The 27,955-nt window shown below is 50.2% G+C and overlaps 2 protein-coding genes and 1 long non-coding RNA gene across 7 annotated transcripts in view; 2 read left to right on the top strand and 1 right to left on the bottom strand.

The window, feature by feature from the left end:
• Adamts10 (ADAM metallopeptidase with thrombospondin type 1 motif 10) overlaps positions 1–15,351 on the top strand; it is a 31,073-nt gene extending 15,722 nt beyond the window's left edge. The window contains exons 11-25 of one of the 5 annotated variants that reach the window (XM_048430094.3): positions 61–202; positions 5,111–5,218; positions 5,493–5,638; positions 5,736–5,799; positions 6,755–6,857; positions 7,125–7,258; positions 7,361–7,484; positions 9,363–9,443; positions 9,533–9,696; positions 9,795–9,921; positions 10,015–10,144; positions 11,292–11,496; positions 11,839–12,015; positions 12,091–12,253; positions 14,666–15,351. In XM_048430094.3, coding sequence (XP_048286051.1) covers positions 61–202; positions 5,111–5,218; positions 5,493–5,638; positions 5,736–5,799; positions 6,755–6,857; positions 7,125–7,258; positions 7,361–7,484; positions 9,363–9,443; positions 9,533–9,696; positions 9,795–9,921; positions 10,015–10,144; positions 11,292–11,496; positions 11,839–12,015; positions 12,091–12,253; positions 14,666–14,775 — 1,978 coding nt within the window. In that variant the 3' untranslated portion in view covers positions 14,776–15,351. Of the gene's footprint in view, positions 1–60; positions 203–5,110; positions 5,219–5,492; positions 5,639–5,735; positions 5,800–6,754; positions 6,858–7,070; positions 7,259–7,360; positions 7,485–9,362; positions 9,444–9,532; positions 9,697–9,794; positions 9,922–10,014; positions 10,145–11,291; positions 11,497–11,838; positions 12,016–12,090; positions 12,254–14,665 lie in introns of those variants that run through there. The other 4 variants (XM_085692399.2, XM_048430099.3, XM_048430098.3 and 1 more) reach the window with 4 other exon arrangements.
• LOC125397638 (uncharacterized) lies at positions 13,359–18,139 on the bottom strand. Its single transcript, XR_007231112.3, has 2 exons — positions 17,948–18,139; positions 13,359–16,812 (listed from the first exon to the last, which is right to left on the bottom strand). It is a non-coding gene; the product is annotated as an uncharacterized LOC125397638 (long non-coding RNA).
• Myo1f (myosin IF) overlaps positions 18,095–27,955 on the top strand; it is a 47,602-nt gene continuing 37,741 nt past the window's right edge. The window contains exon 1 of the mRNA XM_048430100.3: positions 18,095–18,310. Coding sequence (XP_048286057.3) covers positions 18,308–18,310 — 3 coding nt within the window. The 5' untranslated portion in view covers positions 18,095–18,307. The remainder of the gene's footprint in view (positions 18,311–27,955) is intronic.

The following is a 27,955-nucleotide window of genomic DNA, read 5'->3' as shown; positions in this document are numbered from 1 at the left end:
AGCCCTGTGGTCGTGGCCTTGCAGTCCCTTGGCATTACAGCTGTTTTCTTGTTATCACAGCTCGGGCCTGGGGCTTTGCCTGAATAACCGGCCTCCCAGACAGGACTTCGTGTACCCGACGGTGGCTCCCGGCCAGGCCTATGACGCTGACGAACAGTGCCGATTCCAGCATGGAGTCAAATCGCGTCAGTGTAAATACGGGGTAGAGAGAGCCTTCCTGCTTTCCTTCCTGGGTAGGGGAGGTGGCCACAGGGTGGGGAGCTTCTCCCGGACACCCTCCTGGGGAAGCAGAGGGGAAGGAGTGAAATGAAGCCCCTACTCCCTCTAGGGACCTAGGAGGAACAGAGTGTATCCAGGTGCCAAGCAGACCAAACAAGACTGAGAGGATGATACTCTCAGAATGATCCTGGGCTTGGGGGAGGGAGTCCGTCAGGAAAGGGTTTGCTTTGCCAGCCTGAGGTCCCGAGTTTGACCAACAGAACAATATATAAGCTGGGAGTGGTGTTTACAAAGCCAGCACTGGGGAGTCCTGAGCAGGCGGATCTCCTGGTGCCCACTGCCAGCCAGCCCCCTTGATACATTCCAGTTTCAGTAAGAAACCTTGTTTCAAGGTTGACCTCTGGCCTCAACATGCGTGTGGGTCGCTCACCCTTGGGCTTGCCAGCACACACATACATGCAGAGGATGGGATGACTTACGTGTCCAGACAGTTAATCTGAGGGCTGGACTAGGGAGCCCCCTTCTGTTCCACACAAAAATTTACTTGAGGACTGTAGCAACACCTAGGTTCCAAGGTCTCTAGGCAGTTCTGAGCAACATGTCCAGGCTTCTTGAGGGAAATAGTTTCCCTGGAGATGGAGCTGTCTACTCTACTAAGTAATGAACTAAAAAGAGCCTTCCAGGGACTCGGATCAACTCCTGTGTCTCCCCTGAGGTTCAGACTCTCAAAGTTTCATCTTGGCATCAATAAGGGAGCTGGGGCAGGGGTGGGGGTGTGGCACACACCTTAATCTCAACACACAGAAGGCAGAGGCTGATGGATCTCTGAGTTTGAAGTCAGCCTGCTTGTCTGACTTTATAACATAACAAGTTCCAGGCCTACCAGTGGTATATACAGTGAGACCCTGACTCAGAAATATGAGCGGAGTAACTAGGAAGATGGCTTGGTGAGAAAGAGCACCCGCTACATAAACACACGTGTCTGAGTTCAAATGCCAGCACCCATGTGCAAAAACCTGGGTGGAGCCATGTATCTATCCCTAGGACCCAAGTGCTGTGGGAGGTGGGGACAGGAGGATTACTGGGACTTGCTAGCACTCTGCTCCGTGAGACAAGGCAGAAAGTGATACGGTGACACCAGGAGAAAAGAACAAACCAGGGTGCAGGGGAACCCACTCCCAGCTTCCCCACAACTGCTGAGGGCTGATGAGCTGCTGCCTTCCTACTTTGGTGACAGGTGAGCCAGTCAGCCTCTGCTCCGCTCCTCATTCCCATAATCACACTCTGACCCCTTTCAGCCTTGGCCCTAATGAGCCCAGCCCAGCTCCACACTCTTCCTCGGACGCCTCTGTGTTTACACAGCTAGTCCCATGATGAGCAGGGGGCTGTCCAGCCGCTCCACTTCCTCTCACCGGAAGACCAAGAAATGCACGCTGAAGCAAGCAGTATTGACTCAGTGGTTTGGAGAGCCCACATGGCAACTCACATCTATCTGTAACTCCAGTGACAGGGAATCTGACACCCTTACACATACATACATACATGTAGGCAAGATTCCAGTGTACATCAAACAAACAAGCAAACAAAATAGGGTCTTACTATATAGCCCTGGTTGACCTGGAACTTGCTGTGTAGGTCAGGCCGGCCTCACACTAACAGAGACCCACTGGCTGCTGAGGTCCAAGGCCTGTGCCCCTGTGCAATGCCAGATGTTTTTTTACTCTTGCCCCACCCCCAACACTGATTTGGCTGGTCACCCCAGAACCTTTTTAGTAAACCTGGACCCACCTCTAATGTCTTCTGTGTCCTGGAACTTAACATGCTAGTAGCTGCTGCTTACCAAGCACTTGGTATGTGCTAAGCATGCGGCAGGCATCACTTAAACTCCCAGTAAAGCTACTATCCCGAGTACCGGATGAAGAGCCGGCTCTAGGGCAGCGTGTCCGACCACAGCTGCGAGGATACGAGCAGCTGCACTCTGCGCGTGCACTTTGAACTCTTTTAAGTCAGCCTTTGCCTCAGTGTTTAAATTTTTCTTGTATGTAATATGTGAAAGGCACACATGCATGTGGAAGCCAGAGGATTGCCTGTGGGAGTCAGATTTACCATAGACTCCCAAGAATCAAACTCGGGTTGTCAGGGTGCTTTTACCCATGAAACATTGCACCAGTGTAGATATCTGCCTGTCTCTATCTCCCAATAGCTTTCTCTTTTAGATTTACTTGTATTGTGTGTCTGCATGCATGTGTGAGCGTGCACAGATGACTGGGGTCAGAGGAGGGTACCAGATCCCTTGGAGCTAGCGTTACTGGTGTTTGTGAGCTGGGATCCCGACTCTGATCCTCAAAATCAGCATCCAGTGTTGTTAACTGCTGACCCATCTCTGCCCCAGCATCTGATCCCTCCGCCCCCAGACCACTTTTTGACTTTATATTTAAAAAGAACATTGTGCAGAGGAACTGTCAGAATAGCAGGCTGGAGCTGGGACCAGGTTAAAACTGAACCATTTATTTATTTGCCTTTTGAAGCAAGGTCTTTCGTTGGCCTGGAACCCACCTGTTAGGCTGGCCTCCAAGCCCCAGGGATCCACCCACATCCACCTGTCTTTGTTCTTCCTGTATGTTTGCGCCTGGTCTCTGCAGAGGTCAGAAGACAACGTTGGAGACACTGTGTGGGTGCTGGGACCTAAGCCCAGGTCCTCTGCAAGAGTAACGAGTGTTCTTTACTGCTAGGCCATCTTCAGCTCCCTCACTTAGCTTATATGCTAGGTCCTGGGGAGTTAGACTCAGGTCCTGACGCTTATGTGGCAAACACAGACTATGTCTCTGTACGTGCACCACATGCAGTCCCCAGACCTTGAATCTTTTATATTTGGGGGGCGGGGGCGGAATATCTTTCTGGCATAACAGAATATCATTTACTGCATGGAAATTGGTTGATAGGAGCTGGGGTTGAGTTGGTAGCAGGCTTGCCTAGCGTGTATGAAACCTGGGTTCTATCTATCCTAGCATTTGTGAGGTGAAAAGTCAGAAGTTCAAGGTCATCCTTGGCTACACATCCGATGAAGGCCAGCCTGGGCTACAGAAGATCCTTCCTCAATAAGAATATTAGGTTGATATATGTGAAGAATGTTGCTCCTGGTCATGGGTTATCTGTGTCCATTGTTAATCCAATCAGAGGACATTTATGTAAATGATCTCACTGATATTGTCAGAGGCAGCCGCTAGACTGGCCATCTTATAAACGCTAAAACAGGCCCAGATAAGGCGGTGAGATGCAGGTCAGTCAAAGTTGAAATCTGGAGTGACATAGATTTTACATATACAACAGTGCCTCCTTGTGGAGTGGAGGCCAAAAGCAACACTGGAATAAGAATCCTTTAAGGAGTCTCAGAAGTGGGGTTGAAGCTGGAATGGCTTGGTTGGTTGGTTGGTTGGTTGGTTGGTTTGTTTGTTTTTCGAGACAGGGTTTCTCTGTGTAGCCTTGGCTGTCGCCCTGGACATTCTGTAGACCAGGCTGGCCTCAAACTCACAGCGAGCTGCCTGCCTCTGTCTCCCAAGTGCTGGGATTAAAGGCGTGTGCCACCATGCCCAGCCTGGCTTGATAGTTTTATGAGTGGCCATACAAGGCAGGTGAAGCCGGAAAACCTGAAATATCCCTGTGAGTGGCAGAAGTCAGGGAGTCTTTGGAAGGGATGTTGTTGAAGGCGTGGTTTGGGGTTGAGGGGAGCTGACCCTAGAAGGCCCCTTACAGCCATTGCTTAGTTCAAATCCAAGTTTCTCATTGGCCTGGAACTCAGGAATTGGCTTGGAAGGGGTCTGCTCAAAGGGGATTCCTGATGAATCCTTGGATGGAGAGATTCTGAGAGGGATGTGAGATGTGGCCATATCTGAATCTGGCGGTGCTTCTCTCCAGAGGTACTAACCTTTACCTAAAGTAATGGTTCTCAGCCTTCCTAAAGCTGCAAACAAACCCTTTAATACAGCTCTTCATGGTGTGGTGGCCGACCCCCAATCATAAAATTATTTTCATTGTCGCTTCATAACTCATTTTGCTACTGTTATGAGTCATAATGCAACTATCTGATTGCAGGATACCTTGTGAAAGAGTCAGTCAACACCCTCCCCTGGGGCCGTGACCCACAGGTTGAGAACCACTGACCTAAGGGTTAGAACAGTTTTCTGGGATTGCTTTGGTTTTGTGCAACAAATGACTCAGCCTGAGCCTGCCACACACACTCACTCAGCTCTGAAAAAAAAAAACAACAGATGAAGCTCTTGCCCTGAGCTAGCCCTAACTTTTCAAATCGTTCTTTCCTGCGTTGTTTCACTGGTCCAATAAAGGAAGTGAAAAATCTTGCTTGTCATCCATAGTACCTCCCAGGTTTTGGAAAGACCTGAAATCAGTAAAATACGGCACCTACTTCAAAGATCTGAGTTGGACTAGGCTGTCCCACAGCAGTAGGGCTACATCTAGCTAGTAGCCATGTTTCCTTTTCTGTCAAATTACATCTATTTCTTTTGGGTGTGTTTATTCCATTGCATGCGTGTGGTCAGAGGACACCTTTCGGGAACTGTTCCTTCTACCATGTAGATCCTGGGAATTGAGTGCAGGTGTTAAGACTTGGCAGGAAATGCCTTTATCTGATGAGCCATCTTCATGGCCTAGAGGGACCTTGTCTTTCTACATCTTGGTTTTCATACACTGAAATAGGGGTCACAATGCCCAAAGAAGTCTTTGTAATAAGTATAAGTGTTCCATTCGTACTGACAAAAGAGAAGTGTCAGGCCATGATCCTGAAGGGGGATCATTAAGACCCAGGAGGGTACTGGGTCCCCCAAGGCACGCCTGTGGGGGACGATGGGCCTGAGAGGTCTCCTCCATTCTGCAGGAGGTCTGCAGTGAACTATGGTGCCTGAGCAAGAGCAATCGGTGCATCACCAATAGCATCCCAGCCGCTGAGGGAACACTATGCCAAACACACACCATCGACAAAGGGGTGAGCACTGGCTAAGAGCTTTCCCCTGGGCCCTGCCTGCCCAGCCTGAGGCCACAGTCCCTGACATCTTAAGCCATGCCCTTTGCATTTGTCTAATAGGCCCTGGTACTGTTTCTACCTAAGCCTCTGGATTCAAGCTGTGATCCAGTGTGTCCCACACCCCCAATTCCAGAGAGGACTGTGCCTGTAATTTGGGGGATGGTAGACAGAGAAGAGGCATTGAACCCAGAGCTTTGCAAAGTCACACCCCTTTTCCCCCCCTCTTTCCACCCAGTGGTGCTACAAACGCGTGTGTGTCCCCTTTGGGTCTCGACCAGAGGGTGTGGATGGGGCCTGGGGCCCATGGACTCCGTGGGGCGACTGCAGCAGGTCATGTGGTGGTGGTGTGTCATCCTCCAGTCGGCAGTGCGACAGCCCCAGGTCAGCCCTCGGGACCCTCTCTCTCCCACAGTGAGGCCGCCCACAGCTTCCATCACCCTTGGCCTCATCTCACTCCGCTGTCCCCTGCTCCTTCCAGGCCAACCATTGGGGGCAAGTACTGTCTGGGCGAGAGACGGAGGCACCGGTCCTGCAACACCGATGTGAGTTCTCCATGGTACTGCCCCAGCCGCCCTTCCTTGCTGCCACCCCCTCCCCGCCATCCTATCACCCTCCCTCCAACCCAGCACCTCCCTGTCATCTTGTCTCCAAACTGTTTTCACCCTGGATGTCAGCTCCCTCCTCTGACCCTTCTCCAAACACAGTTTAGTGTCTTCCCCTTCACAGCTCAGTTACCCCCAGAACCAAGACCCTACCATTCATTGTCATCCGTCAAAACCTGCAGGAGCTTGCTGTGCCCATCTTGAGTGTCCCCCTCATGACAGTTGCCCTCTGGAGCTTCCCACTGGTTCCTCCTTAAGTGTTAGGGTTCCCTCTGGCTAAAGATGGCTCTATTGCCTAATCATGGAGATATTTAGGTGTGCAGGCTACCAAATCAGAAGGGATGCTCAGACATCAGGGAGGGCTCTGGGAATGAGCAGTGGCCTCTGTGGCCCCCTGCATGGAGATCCCCAGAGAGAGCATCTACATACCACTCACATTCAACATGATTTAGTCCCTTTCTGCAAACCAGCTCCATCCTGTCTCAAGGAAAGTTTAAACTCAGAACCCAGGCATCTACCCCCAGCTCAGCCTTAACTTAGTGAATCACGCAGGTCCCATCTCATAAGCCAGGCACAGTGGAGCGTGCCTATGATTCTAGCACTTGGCTGAGGCAGGAGGATTTCGAGTTTGAGGCCAACTCAGTTTATCCACAGCAAGAGCCTGTCTCGAAAATAAATAGATCGGGGCTGGGAAGATGGTTTACTTAGTGCATGAGTGCATATGAGGGCCTAAATTCAGATGTTCAGCACCCAGACGTGAGCACAAATATTCACACACACACACACCATCTCATATACACCCTCGTGGCTAACATGGGTTGTCCATCCTCGCCAGGACTCCCGCCACTCTGAGCAACACTTCCTGACCCTGACTTTTTCCTCACACCTGCCCCAGGACTGCCCCCCTGGCTCCCAGGACTTCAGAGAAATGCAGTGCTCTGAATTTGACAGTGTTCCTTTCCGTGGGAAGTTCTACACGTGGAAGACGTACCGCGGAGGTGAGTGAGCTCCCCAGAGGCCCTGGAGCCATTGAGGATGACAGTATTTGGCTTGTAGATTCCCAGCGTCCCATCGTTTGCCCAAGGAAAGAGTGATATAACTCAGTCCCTGATACAACTCAATGGTACTTTATCTGTAGGGGAAAATCCCTATTTCCTCTGCCCATGGTGTCAAGTCTGGGGTCTGTTGCTCTTGTCCTTACCTCCGCTCAGGCAGGGAGTTCCAGGGTGACCTGGCTCCAGGTCTGATGGGGCCGTGCCCCCCAGGGGGCGTGAAGGCCTGTTCACTGACTTGCCTAGCAGAAGGCTTCAACTTTTACACGGAGAGAGCGGCAGCTGTGGTGGATGGTACACCCTGCCGCCCTGACACCGTGGACATCTGTGTCAGCGGCGAGTGCAAGGTAAAGGAGATGCCAGGGAGGAGGAAAGAGAGGTTGGGGAGAAGTTTAGGGGAAAGAGAGGTCTCCATGACTCCATCAACCCCCCACTGTCTTCCTGCGCAGCATGTGGGCTGTGACCGGGTCCTGGGTTCTGATCTCCGAGAGGACAAATGCCGAGTGTGTGGGGGTGATGGCAGTGCCTGTGAGACCATCGAGGGGGTCTTCAGCCCAGCTTTGCCGGGAAGTGGTAAGAATCCTTGCATCTACTTCCTTCCCATGGCTGGGATCTGGGTTAGCCTCATAATAGAAGCTAAGACCAGTAACTCCTTAGACTTTGGGGATCCTGTAGAATCTGAATTATAGTAGGCTTTTGGGAACCCCAAAGTCCTGGGAGCACAAAATTGTCCCTAATTTTCTTGTTGCTGAGACAAAATACCTCACTGGAAATAAGGAAGGTTTCATGTGGCTTGCAGTTTTCAGAGACACAGTCCGTCACGGTGCCTAGCTCTCTTCTTCCTTTATACACAGTCTAGTCCTCTGGCCCTGGACCAGGGCTGCCTATTCGGGTGGACCTTCCCACCTCAGTTAACCCAATCTAAAATATCCACACAAACACGCCCAGAGACACAAGTGATTCTAGATCCTGTGACATTCACATGTCAGCCCAGCGCAATCAAAATTAGGAAAGGTCTCAGCCACTGGCTTGGGATCTAACTTATAGAAATTCCTATGAGTCGGGACTGAGGATCCAGATCTCTCCCTCCACCGTCCTGGGGGCTTCAGGATGGTTACAGGGAGTGACTTCCCATCCTGTGAGTCTATGGGAGGTCTTACTGTCAAGGCTGAGAGAGAGAATGCCCGGGGAGCAGGAATGAGATGATGAGAGGGATTGTGACCAGGTGATAGATGATTGTCAGGGACCACAGGTTGCAGAAAGTGTGTGTGTCATTCTCTAGGCACGGTTAGATTAGAGGTGGTTTGTTTGGTTGGTTGGTTGGTTCATTGGTTGGTTGAAGAATAGAGCATCTGGCCAGGCAGTGGTGGCGCACACCTTTTATCCCAGCACTCAGGAGGCAGAGACAGTAGATCTCTGTGAGTTCCAAGCCAGCCTTTTTTGCAGAGTGAGTTCCAGGACAGCCAGGAAACAATAAAACAACAACAACAAAAGACAAACATCTGGGCTAGGGAGATGTTCAATCAGTATTGTGTTGTTGTGCAAGCGCAAAAACCTGAGTTAGATTCACTGAACCCACATTAAAAAAAAAAAAAAAATCTGGGCATGGACCAGATAACTCAATGGTTAAAAGCGCTTACTACATAAGCCTAACAAATTCCAGAACCTAAGGTGGAAGGGAAGACCCGGCAGCCAATGTGTGTTGTCCTGATCTACCTGCCGACACACACACCCTCGATTACAGCGTAGCCTAGACTTAGGTTTGGAGAGAGAAGCTGAGCATAGCGGTACACACCTGCAACCCGGCTGATCGAGGGGAGTCTGGCAACGAAGTGAGAAGAGTTCTGGGGAGATAGATATCTTGATCAGTAATGTGCTTGACACAAGAGAGTGAGGACGTGAGTTTGATCCCTGTTACTCACAGAACAAACCAGGCGTGGTGGCGTGTGCTTGTGATCACAGCACCAAGGAGGAAGAGACAGAAGGATCCATGAGAGTTGCTGGCCAGCCAGCCTAGCTTAGTCCAAAAGCACGAGGTTCCCATGGGGAACGCTGCTCAAAAACCAAGGTGGGTGGGGCAGCTCCGCAGCTAAGGGCTACTGGTCTTACAGAGAACCAACTTCTGATCCCAGCACCCACATTTGCTGGCTCACAACCACCTGGACATCCAGCTTCAGAGGTTCTGGTGGTCTACACGCATGCACAGTGTGCATACACTTTAAAATATACTTTTAAAGTAGGATCTCACTGTGTAGCTCTGACTGTCCTTGGAACTCATGTAGTCTTGGACTCATAAAGATCCACCTACCTCTGCCTCCGGAGTGTTGAAGTTAAAGTCATATGCCACTAGCCCCAAGGGGAAAATTGTGAAAAAGTGTGAGGGATGAGGGAGAGGGACACAGGGGGTGTGGAGGTAGGCTGAGTAGATGACAACTGAACTCCACCACCCAGGGTATGAGGACGTCGTCTGGATCCCCAAAGGCTCCGTCCACATTTTCATTCAATATCTGAACCTGTCCCTTAGCCACCTGGGTAAGTAAAGCTGGGATGAGACTTGTGATTCCATGGGAGTTCAGGGCAAGCAGAGTGATTTCAGTTCTGACCCCTGTGCTCTACCTCAGCCCTAAAAGGGGACCAGGAATCTCTGATACTGGAGGGGCTACCTGGGACCCCCCAACCTCACCGCCTTCCCTTGGCTGGGACCACCTTTCATCTACGTCAGGGTCCAGATCAGGCCCAGAGCCTAGAAGCCCTGGGGCCCATTAATGCATCTCTCATCGTCATGGTAACAATGAAGCTGGGGGCAAAGTCCGGGAGTACCTGAGTGTCCTATGGGGATGGGAAGTCCATGACACCGCCAATGGCTGCTCCCTGTACCCGCAGGTGCTGGCCCAGGCAGAGCTGCCTGCGCTCCACTACCGCTTCAACGCGCCCATTGCCCGGGATGCGCTGCCTCCCTACTCCTGGCACTATGCGCCCTGGACCAAGTGCTCAGCCCAGTGCGCAGGCGGTGAGGCCAGAGTGTGGACCAGGGACCAGCACGGCAACCACCCTGAGCTCCCCTTGGCTGGCCAGGACTGAGAGAGCTTCTCCCTTCCCCCAGGCAGCCAGGTTCAAGTGGTGGAGTGCCGAAATCAGCTGGACAGCTCCGCAGTGGCCCCGCACTACTGCAGCGCCCACAGCAAATTGCCTAAGCGGCAGCGTGCCTGCAACACAGAACCATGCCCACCAGAGTAAGTGGGACAAGGTGGGAATGTTCTCTGCAGTCAGGAATCGTCCTCAGGGAGAGTGGAGAGAGAGTGGGTAACGATAGGGTGAGTGCTGGAGTTACAGGATTCACGGGGTCAAGTGCTCAGCAGGGTGAGGGTCAGAGGCAGATTGTCCGCTGAATGTAGTGGTTCATGCTTGCAATCCCAGCTCTTGAGAGGCTTAGACATTCTTAGCCTTAGGATTCATGCTTGCAATCCCAGCTCTTGAGAGGTTAAGAGGTCAGGGCCAACCAGGAATACCTAGTGAAGTGGAGACCACCCTGAGCTACATAATAATCTTGTCTCAATCCAATGAGTAGGAATCTCGGAGGTGATTCAGTAGTTAAAGAGCACTTGCTTCTTGGTTATGAGGAGGTCTGAACCTAGTGTCTACTTTAGATAGATCACAGATGCCTGTTACTCCAGCTCCAAGGGATTCAACACCCTCCTCTGTCCCCTCCACTGGCACCTACATACACACGTGTGCACCCAGACACACATATAAATAAAAACAAGCCTTTTAAAATTTTATATAATACACACACACACACACACACACACACGGACTGGGAAAATGGCTCAGCTGATGTGTCGCAAGTGCCTGTGTCATAAGAGGACACCCAAGCGAAAACGTGGGCACAGTGGCAGGTACCTAACCCTAGCTTAGGAGGAGAGGGTGGAGACACCTGGAACTGGAATGGCAGCCAGGCTAGCCAGTCAGTGAGCTCTGTTCATTGAGACCTGCTATCTTAAAAAAAAAAAAGAAAAGAAAAGAAAAGAAAAAGAAAAAAAGACAAGGTGGGGGTGGTGTAGGATGAAGCTCAAGTACACATATGCTCATTCATGCACACACATGCACAAACATACACACACCAAAAAAAAAAAACCAATTGAAGTGCTGAATTGTTGTGCAGCCTGAGTTATCATGCACTGTAGACAAGCTTGTAGCCCAAGAAATGGGTTCTCTTTAGCGCCCTCCCTCCTGTCTGAAGTCTGGATATAGGGTAACGGTGATCTCTGAGGGGGGCTGCCCAGTGCCAGTTTGGGGAAGTCTGGAATAGGCGAACCCAGAACCTCGCTAGTTGCACTGCCCTGCCCTTCGCAGCACTCAGACCCGTTCCTCCACCCACAGCTGGGCTGTAGGAAATTGGTCACGATGCAGCCGTACCTGTGATGCCGGGGTGCGAAGCCGCTCCGTGGTGTGCCAGCGCCGGGTGTCTGCCGCAGAGGAGAAAGCCCTGGATGACAGTGCCTGTCCACAGCCACGCCCACCTGTGCTGGAGGCCTGCCAGGGCCCGATGTGCCCTCCCGAGTGGGCAGCCCTGGAATGGTCTGAGGTCAGCTTCCGCCTTTCTTCCCACCCAACCCACTCTCAGTACAGAAGGTGCACAGGAACTGGGCTGTCTGTGTGGAAAAGCTGCTGAAGCAGCCTTGCCCCAAGCCCCACTGTTACCATGGTCAAGAGAGGTGCATTGTGGGTTCCAAGGCTTCTGGACCTGGGTTTGGTCTGGCCCATTGCCTATGAAAGGCGGTCCCAGCCTGGGCAGGTGGTAAGGCTTGCAGGTAACAGTATCAGAGACTGGGCTGGAGGACAGCACAGGGACCGCATGTCTGTTACTTGTGTCCCACTGGTCAGCACCCACCCATCCACTGACTATAAAATACCCCTTCAACTGCAGTGCACCCCAAACTGCGGGCCTGGTCTCCGCCACCGAGTGGTCCTTTGTAAGAGCGCAGATCAGCGGTCCACTCTGCCCCCTGGGCACTGCCCTCCCTCAGCCAAGCCACCAACCACTATGCGATGCAACCTGCGCCGCTGCCCTCCCGCCCGTTGGGTGGCCAGCGAGTGGGGTGAGGTAGGTGGGTACGGCCCTGTGGGATAAGGGTGAGGAGTGGCCTTAGAGAGGTGACTCAGCGGCTCCTCTCTTCAGTGCTCCTCACAGTGTGGCCTCGGCCAGCAGCAGCGCACAGTACGCTGCACCAGCCACACGGGCCAGCCGTCCAGAGAGTGCACTGAGGCCCTGCGGCCGTCCACCATGCAGCAGTGTGAGGCCAAGTGTGACAGCGCGGTGCCCCCTGGGGATGGCCCAGAAGGTATGTGGACCACGGGGGAAGGGCACCAGGCGTTTTCTGATTATTAGTCCTTGAGATTCCATTACAGTTTTACTTATTGTTTTTACAAATTCAAGGGTGAGATGGGGATTCATCTGCTTTGGGGCTCCTGTGAAGGTCAGAGGGCAACTCAAGCAGTTGATTCTGTCCTTCTATCCTGTGAGCCTCAGATTCAAACTCAGATCTCACATAACCAAGGGTGGCTTTGAACTCCTGATCCTTCCGCCTCTGCCTTCCAAGTGCTAGGGTTGCAGGACTTCACCACCACGCCCAGTTTTTGCAGTGCCAGGGATGGTAGCCAATGCTTCCAGGGTGCTACTACTTCAGCCCAAGCCCAGCTCAGGCACTGTTGACGTTTGGGGCACAGAAATCTGTCACGTGACACGTGAGATGTAGACAGTGGTAGTCCCTACCCACTCACGATTTATATGGACGTCTCCATACCATGTGCCCTGTTTGGGAGGAGGAAAATTCAGGGCTTACACAACACTGTTTTTACACTACACCTGTTTTTTTTTTTTTTTAACCTAAGTAATTTTTTTTCTTTTCTTTATTTTTTATTTGTTTTTTTCTTTGGGGGGGGAGTGGGTTGTTGTTTGGTTTTAGTTTTTCAGGACAAGGTTTCTCTGTGTACCTGTCCTAGAACTCACTCTTTAGGCCAGACTGGCCTCTGCCTGAGTTTGCAGATATCCACCTACCTATGCCTTCCAAGTGCTGGGATTAAAAGAGAGAGTGTGCTACCACTGCCCAGCTATTTTGATTTGTTTTATCACTTTGGGACAAGATCTCATAGACACCAGTCTTGTTGCAGGGAGCTGCTTGTTCGTCCCAGCTGCCCAGAACCAAAATAATCACACAAAACCATATTATTTAAATCACTGCTTGGCCCATTTGCTCTAGCTTATTATTGGCTAACTCTTATATTAATTTAACCCATTTTTATCAATCTGTGTATCACCACATGGCGGTGGCTTACCGGCAAAGATTTGGCATATCTGACTCTGGCGGCTCCATGGCGTCTCTCTGACTCTGCCTTCTTCCTCCCAGCAATCAGTTCCATCCTCCCACACCTAAGTTCTGCCCTATCAACAGGTCAAGGCAGTTTCTTTATTCATTAGCAGCACAGAGACAGAAGGACCTCCCACACCACAGTAGCCAAGGATGACCTTGAACTTCTTGTCCCACCTGCAGAAATGACAAGCATGCACCACCACACACAACTGGTTCTTTTCATTAAATCAGACCTTGTTACCTCATACTCCATGCTCAAGCAATCCTCCTGCTACGTAGGACTACAGGCATGTGAGCCATTGCACCCAGCTATAATATGTTTTGTGTGTAAATTTATTTCTGATAGAGGGAATTAGAGAAATTTTTTTCCAAACTCTTAAAACTAGATGACAACAATGGTTCACCTTCCAACACTGTGTCTTCCCCGTCTGTGAAGGCTGCAAATGATACATTCAATTGGAAAGAAGTGTTGCAGGAAGGCGACGGAGCCCATTAGGAACTGCATCCACTGCTAAGTGGGAATTTGTATCCATGGCCCGCACAGAGGCTGTTAAACGTCATGGTCTTCATGGTGCTCATCGAGGGCCCTCTCACTTTAAGTTACAAATTCTTTGAGCTGAACTCAAAGCTTCATTGAAAAGCCAAAGGAAACAAATTCTCTTGGCATCATAAGAACAACAGGTTCTGTCATCTTAAGTTATCAGGGTGGCCAGGGCAGGAGGATTGCATGTTCAAGACCTGCCTATACTACAGAGCAAGCCCCATCTGAGCAATTTATCCAAACACGGTCAAAATAAAACGTCAAAGGAAGGCTAGGAAATATAACTCCAAGTGCTTGCCTAACATACTTAAAGCCCTAGGTTCAATTTCCAGCAGAGGAAAAAAAGGGAATCCTAGAGTAAGAAGTGTTTTTCTCACTAAGAGTATGTCTTGGGCAGCTCCAGATGCTATATTAAAAATCCTCAAAACAGCCAGGCAGTGGTGGTGCACGCCTTTAATCCCAGCACTCAGGAGGCAGAGGCGGTGGATCTCTGTGAGTTCGAGGTCAGACTGGTCTCCATGAGCTATTTCCAGGACAGGCTTCAAAGACACAGAGAAACCCTGTCTCAAAACAAACAAATAAATAAACAACAACAACGAAAGTCCTCAAAACACTAACCCAGAGACAAAGGGGCCACCACAATGACTCGGTGAGTAAAGCGGTGCAAACTTGACCTGAGTTCAATCCCCAGAACCCTCATAACAATGGAAGGAGAGGACCAAATCCAGACTTGTCCTCTGACCTTCACATGTGTGCTGTGACAGGCATACCAGCTAGAGCTCACCACTGCTGGGGAAATCGCTGACTGTGATCTCTCTCCCTTTTCCCCTCCGCCACTGCAGAATGCAAGGATGTGAACAAGGTGGCCTACTGCCCCCTGGTGCTCAAATTTCAGTTCTGTAGCCGAGCCTACTTCCGCCAGATGTGCTGCAAAACCTGCCAAGGCCGCTAGGGGGTGTGCAGCACCGGGAGCCACCCTGGAGCACAGACTGGGGGGAAACTCCACTGGAGAGGGCCTGAGGGAGGGAGGCTGGGATTGAAGGGGGAGATGCAGTTGAAAGTTATTTATTGGGTAACCCCTATAGGAATCCTGGCTAGGGGGTGGAGAAGAGATGGCTAACCCAGGGACCCTCTTCTTGTCCAGTTGACAGTGGAAAGAGAGGACTGCCCTTGTCGCACACATCTTTAAGTCCCCAACACTCCCCCCACCCTTTGATCGGAATATGTACTGTGAAGAGTGGGGGTGGGGAGGGGGTGTGCCGGTGCCCTGCCCCCCAGCACTGTTCTATCCCTCCACTCTGAGCTGGGGGGATTTATATCTGCTATGGGGGAGTGGGATTAATACCACCTCCCTGTGGCCCTCCCCCAGACTAACCAGGGGCAAGATCTACCCCAACCTCTGCCCTGCCTGCCCCAGGGGGAGCCCAACATCCAGGCTACCCCCATCATGGTGCTACAAGCCCTGCCCTGGGGTCCACACACTCCTCACCAAGAAGCCTTACATCAATAAAGTTCTGTCTTGTGTAGATGCTCATGCGTGGGTCTGTGTCTCTGTATAGGCATACCATCCAGCCCCAACCCTAGGATCAAAAGGGCCAAGCTAGGCTTGGCAACATGTCTCCGTGTGTAAAGGTACCTTCTGCCAAGGTTAACAACCATAATTTAATCCCTGAGATCCACATGGTGGAGGAGAGAACCAATTTCTATAAATGTACTCTGCCTTCCACAGGCTTGCTGTGGCGTAACACACACGAATGAATGAACAAAATAAAAGCTCTTAAAAGTGGGGCATATGCCCACACTTCCTAATTAGTCATCCTTAGCAGAGAGAGAGAACTCTGATCACTACAAATAAAAACCTATCAATTGCCAGATGGTGGCACACCCTTTTTGAATCCCAGCACTCGGGAGGCAGAGGCAGAGGCAGAGGCAGGAGGCTCTCTAAGTTCAGGGCCAGCCTGGTCTACAGAGCAAGTTCCAAGACAGTCAGGATTATGCAGAGAAACCCTTTCTCGAAGAACAAGCAAACTTATTTTAAGAGAAAAGTGCAGTTTACAGAAGCTTTCTAAGATCCAGTCTCCTTGTACTCCCAACCATATGTGATCATTCTGCCCCTTTCTACATACTGAGTTGTGCTACCGCCCATGGACATTGGAGACAAGTCTTCTCAGCTATGGCCAGGAGGGGGCACACCTCATCAAGAGAGCACAGGATGCAGAGACATCCCAGTCCTCAGACATGAACCAAAGACTGAACACAGGCTGTTTCAGTCTTAGCCACATCCTCAGTGGGTGGCATGAGGTGACAATTTTTTTTTTTCAGTACAGGGTTTCTCTGTAACAGTTATGACTGTCCTGAAACTCCCTCTGTAGACCGGGCTGGCCTCAAACTCACAAAGATCTGCCCGCCTCTGCCTCCCGAGTGCTAGGACTAAGGGCGTGCGCCACCACTGTCTGGCTAGGTGACCATCATTTCCTCAAATGTCAACAGAAGACTCTTGTGAGATCTGGTCTTCCAAAGATCAAGGATTGGGCTGTGTGGTGGGCCCTGCATGCTTGAGGTGCTGCTGGTGGAGCCAAGTCATAAAATCGGCAAAGTCACAGGTGGACCAGGAGCGGTGGTGCATAGCTTTGGTCCCAGCACCCCAGAGAAAGAGGCAGGATGATTTCTGTGAGTTTGAGGCCAGCCTACTTTGCATAGTAGATTCTAGAACAGTCAAAATTACATATGAGACTGTCTCACAAAAAACACAAACACAAAATCCACAACAAAATACAGCTTTGGGGCCAACGGGGTGGAGGTGCTGGGTAGATGGCTCAGCTAGCTGCCGTGAGCACTTCCTGCCGTTCCAGAGGACTTCAATTCCCAGCATCCACATCAGATGGTTCACAACTTCCTGTAACTCCAGGTCCCAGAGATCCAGTGCCTCTGGCTTACACACGGACACGGACACACAGAGGCCCAGAAATGGGAGCCAATTTCACTTTGTCTGAAAGTCAGAGAGTTTGAGGTTGCTCAAAATTGTTGACAACAACCAGGGCTACACATCCTGAACTAGGGTGTGGTTACTTGGTTCTTCTGATATTTAAGAGGGCCCGAACAGTTGGATCCACCCCACCCTGACCAATGGTCAGGACATTCAAGCACACTTCTGCTCCCTCCTTTTGAAATAGAAGGCTTGACCTTGGGAGTGGTTGCCTTCAGAGTTCTTGGTCTGAACGAGAGTATGCTAATGACTTGAGGCGTCAAGTACTGAAGCTAACTGTTCTGGTCGGTCTTGTAGCGTGTTAAAGCAGTCCTTCGCTGTGGTATTGGAATATAAAAGTGTAAGAAAAATTAAACACAGGCCATTTCGGTATTCACTGGATCGCCCTCCCGGTACTATGCTATGTTTTCTATTTTATTATTGTCATTCACATCTTCATCCTCTTGACTAATTTTCTTATCCCCGTGTCCCTATTCTGGTAAACGGTATTTTGTTGAAGCTGGTCTCCGACACACACACACACTTATGAGTACAATTATTTAAAGTAAATCTTTTTTTAAGGCCAGATCTGGTGCTAGGAAGATGACCCTTTTCACACAAGCATCAGGACTTGAGTTTGAATCCCCAGATAGACATCCCCGTAAAGCCAGATAATGGTGACAAACACCCGCAACCCCAGTGCTCCAACACTGAGATGGGAGGTGGTAGAGACAGGAGAATCCCCGAAGCTTGTAGGCCAGCAAGCCTAGCTTCCACAGTGGAAACACAGAAAGACACCTGCCTCGAGGTGGGGGCTGATAGCTGTCATCTGGCCTTCACACACACACACACACACACACACACACACACACACACACATGCACCCATACTCAAACACACAAACACAAAGATTTAAAAAAAAAAAAGGTCCAGATCTGACATACAAAATTAGAAATCTTACATGGGCATAAGGCTTGTGGTGGCCTCCACTCTCTTTGTCCTTACTAACACACTGGCTTTGGAGGAACATTCTACAGGGAGGGTCTTAAGGGGATTACATGAGAACACCCAGAGCCAGACACATCGGAAACAGCACTTCCCTTTCTTGACTCGGAAGAGAAAGACCTCAACTAGGTGGCCAGTCCTGCAGCCAACTGACCTGGGTGCCTTTTGCTGTAGGCTCTTTTCTTGAGGAGGTAGATGGAGAAGGGACTTTTCTCCTGTCTGACAGTGGCTACCACCCATCTTTAACCTGTCCCTTCAGGCTCCAAACTTCAACTTCAGCAGGGTCATTGCTGCTAGGCTCAGAGCATTGTCCCCGCCCTCAGCTTCCCTCCCCTGTGGCCATGGCCCCTCCCGTCAAAGGAAGTGAGAGAGGGGCTGTTGCAAGAGGAACTGGGGCCAGGAGTCTGCAGAAGGAGTAGATGAAGAAGCCGGGCCATGCCAGAGCCACCCCCAAGAGCCCCCTGAGCTTGTGCCCCTGTCACGACCCACAGGAGCCCAGACACCAACCCTCACCATGGTAAGTGCTTCAGCGTTGGCTCTGGGAGTAATGGCCTGGTGGCAGTGCCCTGAACACCCTCAGAAATTGGGGCAATGGTTATGAGAATTGCAGAGCCCTGGGGGAGGGACTCCTACAGGGCAACACAGGGTATCCCTTTGTCCTCCACCAGGAAACAAGTTCTAAGGGTGCCAGATTGGCTATAGGGAAGGGAGAAGGTATCCCTAAGGGGATTACATAGTTTGCCAGGGAGGGGCTTAGAGAGTCCTCCTCTCCGATCCTAGATTTCCCTGTGGTTTGAAACAAGCACTTTCTCCTGTCTTGGCCTCTGTTTCCGGAGTTCATATTTGGAAGTTGGTCTGGAGATGGGAGTGTTTGTGGGGGGCTCTCCTTGGAAACATTCGTGGGGTCTATGGGTTTGACCACTGTGAGTCCAGCAGTGGTGGGGCTGACTGTGTCTCCCATGAGGGCAGTGCAGTGTGATTGCACATGCGATGACAGGTGGTGTGATTGTAACAGTCTCAGAGGCAGACGGAGGTCAGGTGGAGGCCCTTGCCTAGCATGCCCAAGGTCCTGGGTGTCATCTCTGGCACGGAAAATCAGCCATCATCACGGTCATTTAGCTTTCAGTCAGTGTTCCTAAAGAGGAGGAGCTGGAGATCTGGGGTAGGGCGGGAGATAAAGGAGGATTCGGAGGAGGAACTAGATGAAGAAGAGAAGGAGAAAAGCAGGAAAGCAGAGGAGATGGGGAGGAGGAGGAGACAGGACCAGGTGACAAAGCATGGAGCGTCCAAGGGACGAGAGGCTATGTTCTCGCTACCCCCGCCGGGGTGGCAGTGGGGATACTGCAGCCAGAGATGGACTGCAAGTCAAGGCCTGCTGACGGTGATGAGGCTGGGGGATGACCAGCATCTAGACATGCTGTCTAGACCCAGCAGCATCATGGCATGCACAACAAAAGCCAGCGATGGCCACACAAATCTCCCCCGTGGCTCCTCAGCCGTCATTCCTTGTCATTCTGTCAATGGGAACAAGGATGCGCTTCCAGGACAGGGGTAGCTGCTGGGGTCCTTGGCGGTCCAGCAAACATGCCTGGAGTAGAAGCAGGGAGCTGGGGTGGCAGAGCAAACCCAAGAGGGCTGAGGCTGTGCTCCGTCCATCATGCACGGCCCTGGGTTCCATCCGGAGCATCACACAGACTGGACGTGTTGTCCCCCACTTGGCAGGTGGAGGCAGGAGTTTAAAGTCATCCTTGACTATATAGCAGTATAGCAGGTTTAAGACCAGCCTGGGCTACATGAGACTCTGTCTTTAAAAAAAAAAAAAAAGAAAGAAAGAAAAAAAAGGAAGAGATTTGCTGCTTGAAAGGAAGGGAAACCCCTAGGCTGCCAGAACTATGAAATGCTTAGTCAACGGACTTCTCAACAGACGGATCTGAGGGGAGAAATGAGTCAAAGTGAACAGTGATCAGACCTGGAGCCAGGTATGGCGGCACACCGCTGCAGGCTGAAGCAGAAAATCATGAATTGGAGGCCAACCTGGACTACCTAGCAAGACCTTCTCTCAATGGAACCAAAAACCTGGACTACCTAGCAAGACCTTCTCTCAATGGAACCAAAAACCTGGACTACCTAGCAAGACCTTTTCTCAGTGGAACCAAAAACCTGGACTACCTAGCAAGACCTTCTCTGAATGGAACCAAAAACCTAGACTACCTAGCAAGACCTTCTCTCAATGGAACCAAAAACCTGGACTACCTAGCAAGACCTTCTCTCAATGGAACCAAAACAGACACAAAGCTGGAGTTGCGCTGGTGGTTTCCTAGCGTGCAGGAAGCAGTGCTCTCTCCCCAGCATGCATTAAACCAAGTCTGTCAGCCCAGAACTCTGGAAATGCCTGCAGATGGAATAAAGAATCAGTACAAGGTCATCATCTGCTACATAGTGAATTTGAGTCCTGCCTGGGTTCTAAGAGACAGGCAGACAGGCAGGCAAGAGGAAAGGAAGCGGAAGGCAAAGAGGACAGCAGAGAGAAAGGAAAAGACTTGGCACTATCTATGAGGACCATAGCTGTGTCTGGGAATACTGAGAGCTTCCCAGAGGGTTGCAGTGCCAGGATGCTGTTCAAAGAGAGTCTGTTATGGGGCATGCGTGTTAAATGACCAGGAGCTGCTGGTGCCTGGGAGGCTCGTGCATTACTGGCTGCAGTGGTAGAGACAGGTACAGGTCATTTCCTTCTTGGCAACTGGACAAGCCACTGGGTATTCCTTGTTGAGTGGGCACTGCTGTGGTTGTAATGGTGAGGGTTGCTTTTGGTTTGCGAAGATTGGTGCTTACAATGGTTCTCATGGGTGGGTTGGAGGTGGTGGTCATCTATGATGGCAGCTGGTTCTTTAGTTCTGTTACTATTTAAGACATATTTCTGTTTAATTTATGTGTACACATCAGTGTGATTGTGTGCCATGTGCATGCAAGTGTCTGGGGAGGCCTGAACGGGGTATCAGATCCCTTGAGATGGATTTACTGTTGGCTGTAAGCACCGTGTGGGTGCTGGAAACTCAGCTTTCGCCATCTGAAAAGATGTCAGATGCTTTTAAGCACTGAGCCATCCTCTCGGCCTGTGCCAGGGTTTGGTGCTTTAAGTCAGGGCCTCGTGTGTCCCCAGGCTGGTCTCAAAGGCACGACGTAGACAAGGATGACCTTGGGAATCGGATCCTCCTGCCTCTACCTCCCAAGAGCTGCGGTGACAAGCATGATTCACCGTGCCCTGCTGTGTGCAGTCCTGGAGATGGAGCCCAGGGCTTTATGCACGCTAGGCAAGCACTCCACCAGCTGAGCTACACCCCATCCATTGTTGTTTTGAGACAGAGTCTCATATGCTGCAAGTCATCCTTGAACTCTCTATATAGTCGAGACGACCTTAAAGTCCTGATGCTCCTGCCCTCCGCCTACTGAGTGCCGGAGTTACAGACATGTGCCACTATGCTGGAATAGCTAGTGTTTTATGTCAGTCGCCGGCGGGAAACTGATCTGCTGGTGATTGGGACCTTGAGTGGTTAATACTCGCTTGTCGTTAGTTGTCTACTGCTAGCTTCTAGTAATGGTGGCCTAGCAACTCACTCTTAGATTTTGCATGGGATATGGTTACGTGTGGTTGCCGATGTCTGTGTGTCAGTGTGAGTGCAGTGTGCGTGTAAGGTGTATGTGCTGATCAAACACATGTGAACATCAGGTGCCCTGCTTGAGTCGGATCGCTCACTGAATCTGGAGTTAGGCTGGCAGATAGTAAAACCAACAGATGCCTTTGTCTCTACCGCCATAGCACGGGGGTTCTAGGTGAGTTTGTGCCCATGGCTGGACGCTGCGAATTCAAACTCAGGTCCCCATGCTTGGACAGCAAGCTCTCTTACCCAGCCAGTTCCCCAGCCCCTCGGCGTGAGTTTGTTCTCACGTTGATTTATCTCAGATGGGGCATATGTAAAGGTCAGAGAACAACTTGCAGGGGTGGAATCTCCCCTTCCACCACTGGGCACTGGACACTGAACTCTGGTGACCAGATTCGGCAGCAAGCACCTTTACCCTCTCAGCTGTCTTTCTGGCCTCTGGAGCTTTTATGATGGTTTTTGTTCTGTGACTGCTTGTTGCTGTCACTGGACACTTTTTTATTTATTTACTTTTGCTCAGCCTAGCCTCAATCTCATGATCCTCTAAGACGCTGGGACTGCGGGCACACATCTCCACTTGCGCCTGTTTGTTATCACGGGTGGCGGTTGGTTGATCCTGGTTGGTGGCAGGGGTGGTATACATGAGCAATGTTGTCTCTGTTTGATGCGCTGACTCGGAAGATTATAGCAGTTTCTATTTGACTTTGTGGGGTCTGAGGGGTGGTATGAGGTGAGCATCTTTGTTTCGTAACAATGGTGACATGAGGGTAAAGGTGGCTGCTCTGAAGGTTGAGGCACAAAGTGAAGGAGACTGCCCTGGAGGTATGGCTCAGGGGCATAGCACTTGCCTGGCAAGTTCAGGGCGCTAGGATCCATGCCTAACACCACAGAAACAAACAAAAGACATAAGGTGAAATTAGAGAGATGGGCCAGTGGCTAAGCGGTGCTCTCCTGCAGAGGACCAGAGTTCAGTTCCCAGCACATACATCAGGTGCCTGTAACTCCAGTTCTGGGGATCCAGCTGGCCTCCATGGGTACCCACACACATGTGCACACACATAGCACAAACACATACAGACATGTGAATAAAAATGAAATAAATCTTTCATAAAAACCAGGAGGAACAAAGAGGCCATTGGCCAGGGGAATGAGCCAAAAAAGGAGGTATTTTAAAAAGAGACCTAACAAAACCCACAACCGTAGGGCTGGGGTTGTAGTTCAGTTGGTGAGGTGCTTGCTTTATGTGTATGAAACCCTGTGCTCCATCCCAACACTATATAAATCAGAATAGTAGTGTACATCTCTCATCCCAGCACTTGGGAGGCTCAGAAATCTCAGCGAGAGGCTCAGAAATCCAAGATCATTCTCTGTTATATAGCAACTCTGAGGCCAGTCTGAGCTATATGAGACCCGGTCACAAATAAACTAAAACAACAATAATTTTTAAATAATATTATTTCTTGTGAGGGAGTGAGCCATGGTGCACTCGTGGAGGCCAGAGGGCAGCTTGAAAGAATTTGTCCCCTCCCTTCATCGTGTAGATCCAGGGCACTGGACTCTGGCTCTAAGACTTGGCGGCAAACCCCCTACCCATGGCACAAGATTTTATTTATTTTTTTAAGTACCCATAACTAAGTGTTATAGCGCACCAGTAATTTTCCGAGCTGGAGAGATGGAGCCGGGAATCAGGGGGTTGAAAGTAGCCCAGATAATGAAACACAATCTCAAAAAGAGAAAAAACAGGGCTGTTGATGTTGCCCAGAGGGTAAAGTGCCCGCTGCCAGCCTGGTGACGTGAGCTCCACCCAGAGACTCATTTCTTCAAGTTGCTCTCTGGCCACAGGTGTGCTGTGTCACACAAGCACACACTCCCAGCACATACACAAATACACGTCATTTTAATTTTTAAAAAAGCACACCGAGCTAACAGACTCACAAAGGAAACAAACTGTATTAAATATGTCAGGCCTTATCCACGTGGGACAAGAAAGATAGGAGGGGACAGGCAGGCATCTGCTTTGGGCGTCGGATCCCCTAGGCTCCTCTCTAGTGAGCAAAAGACTGAGACCTGAGTTCCCTCAACTCCAGCCTCTGGGTGGAGAATTTGAGGAGGTGCAATAGACCCCAGCTGCCTCCAGAAAGACAAAGGTTCTTACCTGTTGGCTGGCCCCCAACTAAGCCAAAAGGAAATAAACTCACTGGTCCCACCCAACGCAGTCCCCAACCCTAGTCTGTGAAGAAAAAGTGAGACACTCAGAGTTTTGGGAGGTAGACATGTTGTTTGCGCAGTTCAGAGGTGCAGTAGGGTGTGGTCCAATACCCACCTGGCTGGAGAAAGACAGGGCAACGATTCTAGGGTCACCCCTGAGGGCCAAGGGTGGGGCACAAGGGCCACAGCTGGATCCAGCACAGCTGCAACATCAGGTTCACATCTCCACAGCTCACAGGGCCCTGGTGAGGAAGGAAGTGGCTGTTCTGTTTCTCTCTAGGCTGAAGTTCCCGCTCACCACCACCCAATTCTAAGAGAGCTTTGCTACCAGATTTGGGGTCACATCCCAGGCTCCGACAGGCCAGGTCCAGCCACTAGTCCTCCAGAAGCCAATTAAAACAGCCAGATTAAGAGGGACAAGCAGAAAAGGGAAATCCGTTCAGCGAGGCCATGATGGGAAGGGAGATAAGGACAAACAATGACACCACCTGAAGGGACTCTTGGAGGGCTCAGCAATCAGGCCTGGCTCTGCGAGGCCTCACCCTTCCCCCCATTCCCTCTGCCTTGAAAAAAAAAAATGGTTAGTTTACATCCCTAAAGCTAGCTAAGGTCTATTCCCTTATTTGGCCACTTCCTGAGGCTGACTACCAAGGTGCTGTGAAAGTATTAAAGTCCAGCAGTTAAAAGCCCCCTCTGGCTCCCTAACTAACATGCCCAATTAAAATCAAACCTCATCCTAATATGGGGTTTCCCCTTTTACCGTTATAAACCACCATTTTCCTATGGGCCACATCTGTCTCCTCTGTATCCAGAGATAACACTTTGATGCTCTCTGGGACAAGTGCCCCTTGCCCCCTTTTCCTTGTTCCCTTCCCCTTCTCCCTCATCCTCTATCTCCTGCCTTTGTCTCTTATTCCCTGCCCTCTGTCCCTGTCCTCTGTGCTAAGAACTTGGCCTTGGGGCTCCTGAGCCAATACTGATATCTCATACCCAACCCCAGTTAGGTTTAACTAGAGGCCAGAGTGATGTCTGTCTGTGTAGTTCCTGGTGAAAGTGTGGTCCTACCTACCACTGACCCATCCGTGTCTCTGTTGTAAGGCTGTCTAACAAGTCGGGCTCTGCTGACTGGCCCTGGCTTTCAGCTTTCTCTTCTCCCTGCATGATGCTCCTAGGAGAAATTCCAGTTTCTTTGGGTCCACTGTTTCAATAGTCTAATAACCAAAGTGAGGCACCCAGCCTAACCAGTTACAGCTAGCACATCTGGGGTGAATTCCCAAGCTCCATCTTGCAGCTCCCCCTCCTGCCTTGGACCCGCTGGGGCTACCCCCCACAGTGGTGATGAGGGTGTCAGTATTACATGACAACCTTTGCCTTTTGCCTTGTTGATTCTGTGCGGCTGCCCTGGGAACTCTGCTGTCTTTTCTTGGTTTTCAAATGAGGAAACTAAGGCAGGGAAGCCTAGCAAGCTGTTGGATAAACAAAAAGTGGAAGATGGTTTCAGCTTGGCCCCTTTAAGAGGCCACTTCTCCTAGTAGTCACCTTGACTATGGCTTCCCTTTTCTTTTCCTAGAAAATGAGAGCTCACGTAGGACCTCACTGCTGTTAAATAGCCTCTGAGCATCCTTCTGGTCCTATTTGAACCTGGGCTTACCACTCAAAGAAGCTAGGGACCTGGAGTTTCACACCCACAGGCCCTTGAGGTCAAGTTGCAAGTTTAGCCTTGGGTGATATATCCACCTAGCCTTTGCACCCTCTAACATGGCCTCTCCTTGGGGGGCCAGCTTCATCATCTTGCAGCATCACTATGAACTTCAAGAGCGGGGAGCTAGGCTGGGCCTGTACCTACTCTGAGCACTGATAGAAATCAGGAAGTGTGTTCACTACACTGCAGGGTTTCCAGAGCCCTACAAAGAGACACCACCTTGACCACAAACAGTCCCGCCCTCAACAGCACCAAGAAGGCTGTCCTGTCATCTCTCACCCCACCCCCGCTCCCTCCCCCATAACCCCACCTCCTATGCAGGCAGAGCTGAAGAGCTAGAGGAAGGATCTGCCTTCACTTCTCACCATCGCCATCTCCAGCCCCCCAGTGTCTTTCACAAGAGACAGCAGATTGGGTCATATTTAGCTTGTGGTCAACTGAGACCACAAACCTATTTGCTGTAACTCCCCCCCACCCACAGCGCAAGGAAGGAACTTAGGAACACACAGTTTCAACTTGAACCAGGGAGATGAAGGAGTTCTCCAGGGGGCACAAAGAACAATTTTCCCTCCAGGGTACTTTATTCATTCACTTATTTGATTGGTTAGCAAGGTTTGGGTTTTTTTAATTTATTTTTTACTTTTAAGATTTATTTTTATTTTATGTGTACTTTGCCAACATGAATGTCTGTGTACCACGTGCACACAGTGCCCTAGGAGGCCAAAAAAGGGTGTCAGATTCCTGGAAGCGGGAGTTGTGGGCCACCATGTGGGTGCTGGAAATCAAACCAGGTCCCTCTGCAAGAGCAGTCAGAGCTCTTAACTGCTGAGCCACCCTTCAGCGCCACCAGACCTCAGAGCCAGCTTGGCAAGGCCTCACGTCGTCCGTGCTGGCATCCCACTCAGTATGTAGCTGAGGGCATTCTTGAACCCGTGATCCTTCTGCCTCCACCCCATGAATAATGGGGTTCGAGGTGTACACTCTAGAACCTAGTTCATGTTGTGCTGGAGATGTGCCAACTGAGCAACACCCCCAAGCCCCCGCCTCCACCTCATGAGAAGCCGGGAGTACACGCAAGAATACATGGATTGTTTGATGACACAGCAGAGCTCAGGGCAACTGGAGCGACATGGATACTGGAGGAAGGCAGGACAGTGAGCCGTGTGAAGAGGGAAAGAGCAGAAAGAGGAACCTGGCTAGAAAGGCCAGCGGGGCCAACCACAGCTGGCCTTGCAGCCTCCAACCTAGAGGCACCCAAGTCGTCTCTTCTGAAGAATGGAGCTAATAATACCTTCTACCCTCTGTGTGTTGAAAGGAAAAGATGAAGCAACCCACTTAAAAATCCCCATCACAGAACTGGAGCCAGGGCTCAGCAGTGAACAACAGTGATGCTCCCTCATGAGAACAGAAGTTCAGAGGCCAGCATCCACATCCCCCAATGTCTACTAGCTCCAAGTCCTAAAGATCCAACTAACACCCACTTCTGGATTTCTGCATGCATGCAGGTGCAGCACCCAAACCCCTCAGAAACACACACTTGTACACACATTCGTGTACACATATATACATACAAACACACATACAGTAATTTTTTTAAGCTTAGTCATGTAGGTCGTGACTTAGTCATGAGGATGTAGGTCAGCTGGTAGAGGGCTTGCCTCATATGCCCGAAGTCGTGTGCACTTCACAAACCCCAACTAGTGGGTACAGTGGTGCACATGTGTCCTCTCACAACTTGGGAGATAGAGGCGATAGATCAGAATCACAAGGTCATCTTTGGCTACATAACCGGTGTGAGGCTGGTCTGGACTATATGATCCTAGATAGATAGATAGATAGATAGATAGATAGATAGATAGATAGATGATAGATAGATAGATAGATGATAGATAATAGATAGATAGATGATAGATAGATGATAGATAGATAGATGATAGATAGATAGATGATAGATAGATAGATGATAGATAGATAGATAGATGATAGATAGATAGATAGATGATAGATAGATAGATAGATAGATAGATAGATAGATGATAGATAGATAGATAGATAGATAATAGATAGATAGATAGATGATAGATAGATAGATAGATGATAGATAGATAGATAGATAGATAGATAGATAGATAGATAGATAGATGATAGATAGATAGATAGATGATAGATAGATAGATGATAGATAGATAGATAGATAGATAGATAGATAGATAGATAGATGATAGATAGATAGATAGATGATAGATAGATAGATAGATGATAGATAGATAGATAGATAGATAGATAGATAGATAGATAGATGAAAGACAGACAGACAGCAGACAGATAGATAGATGTTTGCAGCGAGATCTCTCTATATGTCCTAGAACTCACTATGTAGACCAGGCTGGCCTCTAACAGAGATCTCTGCCTCTGCCTCTGCCTCTGCCTCTGCCTCTGCCTCTGCCTCTGCCTCTGCAGAGTGCATGGGATTAAGGGTGTGGTGGTCCCCTTAATTAAAAAAAAAATAAAGGCAAACAAGATGACTCAGTGGGTAAAGGCACTTGCTGAACAACCCTAGTTCCCCAAGTTCAATCCCCAAGAGCTCCACAAA

This window comes from Myodes glareolus, chromosome 8, assembly GCF_982192425.1.
Source record: "Myodes glareolus chromosome 8, mMyoGla1.1, whole genome shotgun sequence".
In the NCBI taxonomy this organism is placed as follows: Eukaryota; Metazoa; Chordata; class Mammalia; order Rodentia; family Cricetidae; genus Myodes; species Myodes glareolus.
The sequence above is the reverse complement of the archived record's forward strand: the minus strand, read 5'-3'. Positions and strand labels throughout refer to the sequence as shown.